Source organism: Cariama cristata, unplaced genomic scaffold, assembly GCF_000690535.1.
Source record: "Cariama cristata isolate BGI_N322 unplaced genomic scaffold, ASM69053v1 scaffold42471, whole genome shotgun sequence".
Classification (NCBI taxonomy): domain Eukaryota; kingdom Metazoa; phylum Chordata; class Aves; order Cariamiformes; family Cariamidae; genus Cariama; species Cariama cristata.
In genome coordinates this window covers 380-670 of record NW_009599464.1, presented here as the reverse complement: position 1 = coordinate 670, position 291 = coordinate 380, and the positions used below count along the sequence as shown (strand labels likewise).

The window sequence follows — 291 nt, the reverse complement described above, 5'->3', positions numbered from 1 at the left end:
AATTAATATGATGGGGTCTGTGGGGGAGCAGATCTTCCAGTCCGGCGTTGCTCTTCTTCCTCGTCCAATGCTCTGCGAGCTGTAATATTTCTTCCCCGAGATGCTGCAGTGAATTTTAGTCCCAGGAAATCAGACGAACAAAATAATCCGTATAACCCAAACCATTTGTTACCGTGTGAGAGCAAACGCTGCCTAGGCACAGATGATGGCAAAAAATTCCCTGGAAGGGTCTAAAGAAGACCTGAGCAAAATTTCGGAAGAGGAAATGCTGAGGTGGAGCAAGGAAGAGCT

The 291-nt window shown here is 46.7% G+C and overlaps 1 protein-coding gene across 1 annotated transcript in view; it reads left to right on the top strand.

Moving 5' to 3' along the window:
• Window positions 1-202: 202 nt before the first annotated feature.
• Window positions 203-291, top strand: part of LOC104168915 (coiled-coil domain-containing protein 85C-like) — a gene marked incomplete at its 3' end in the record, with an annotated part of 465 nt that continues 376 nt past the window's right edge. Inside the window, exon 1 of the mRNA XM_009709681.1 lies at window positions 203-288. Within this exon, the coding sequence (XP_009707983.1) occupies window positions 203-288 (86 nt within the window). The remainder of the gene's footprint in view (window positions 289-291) is intronic.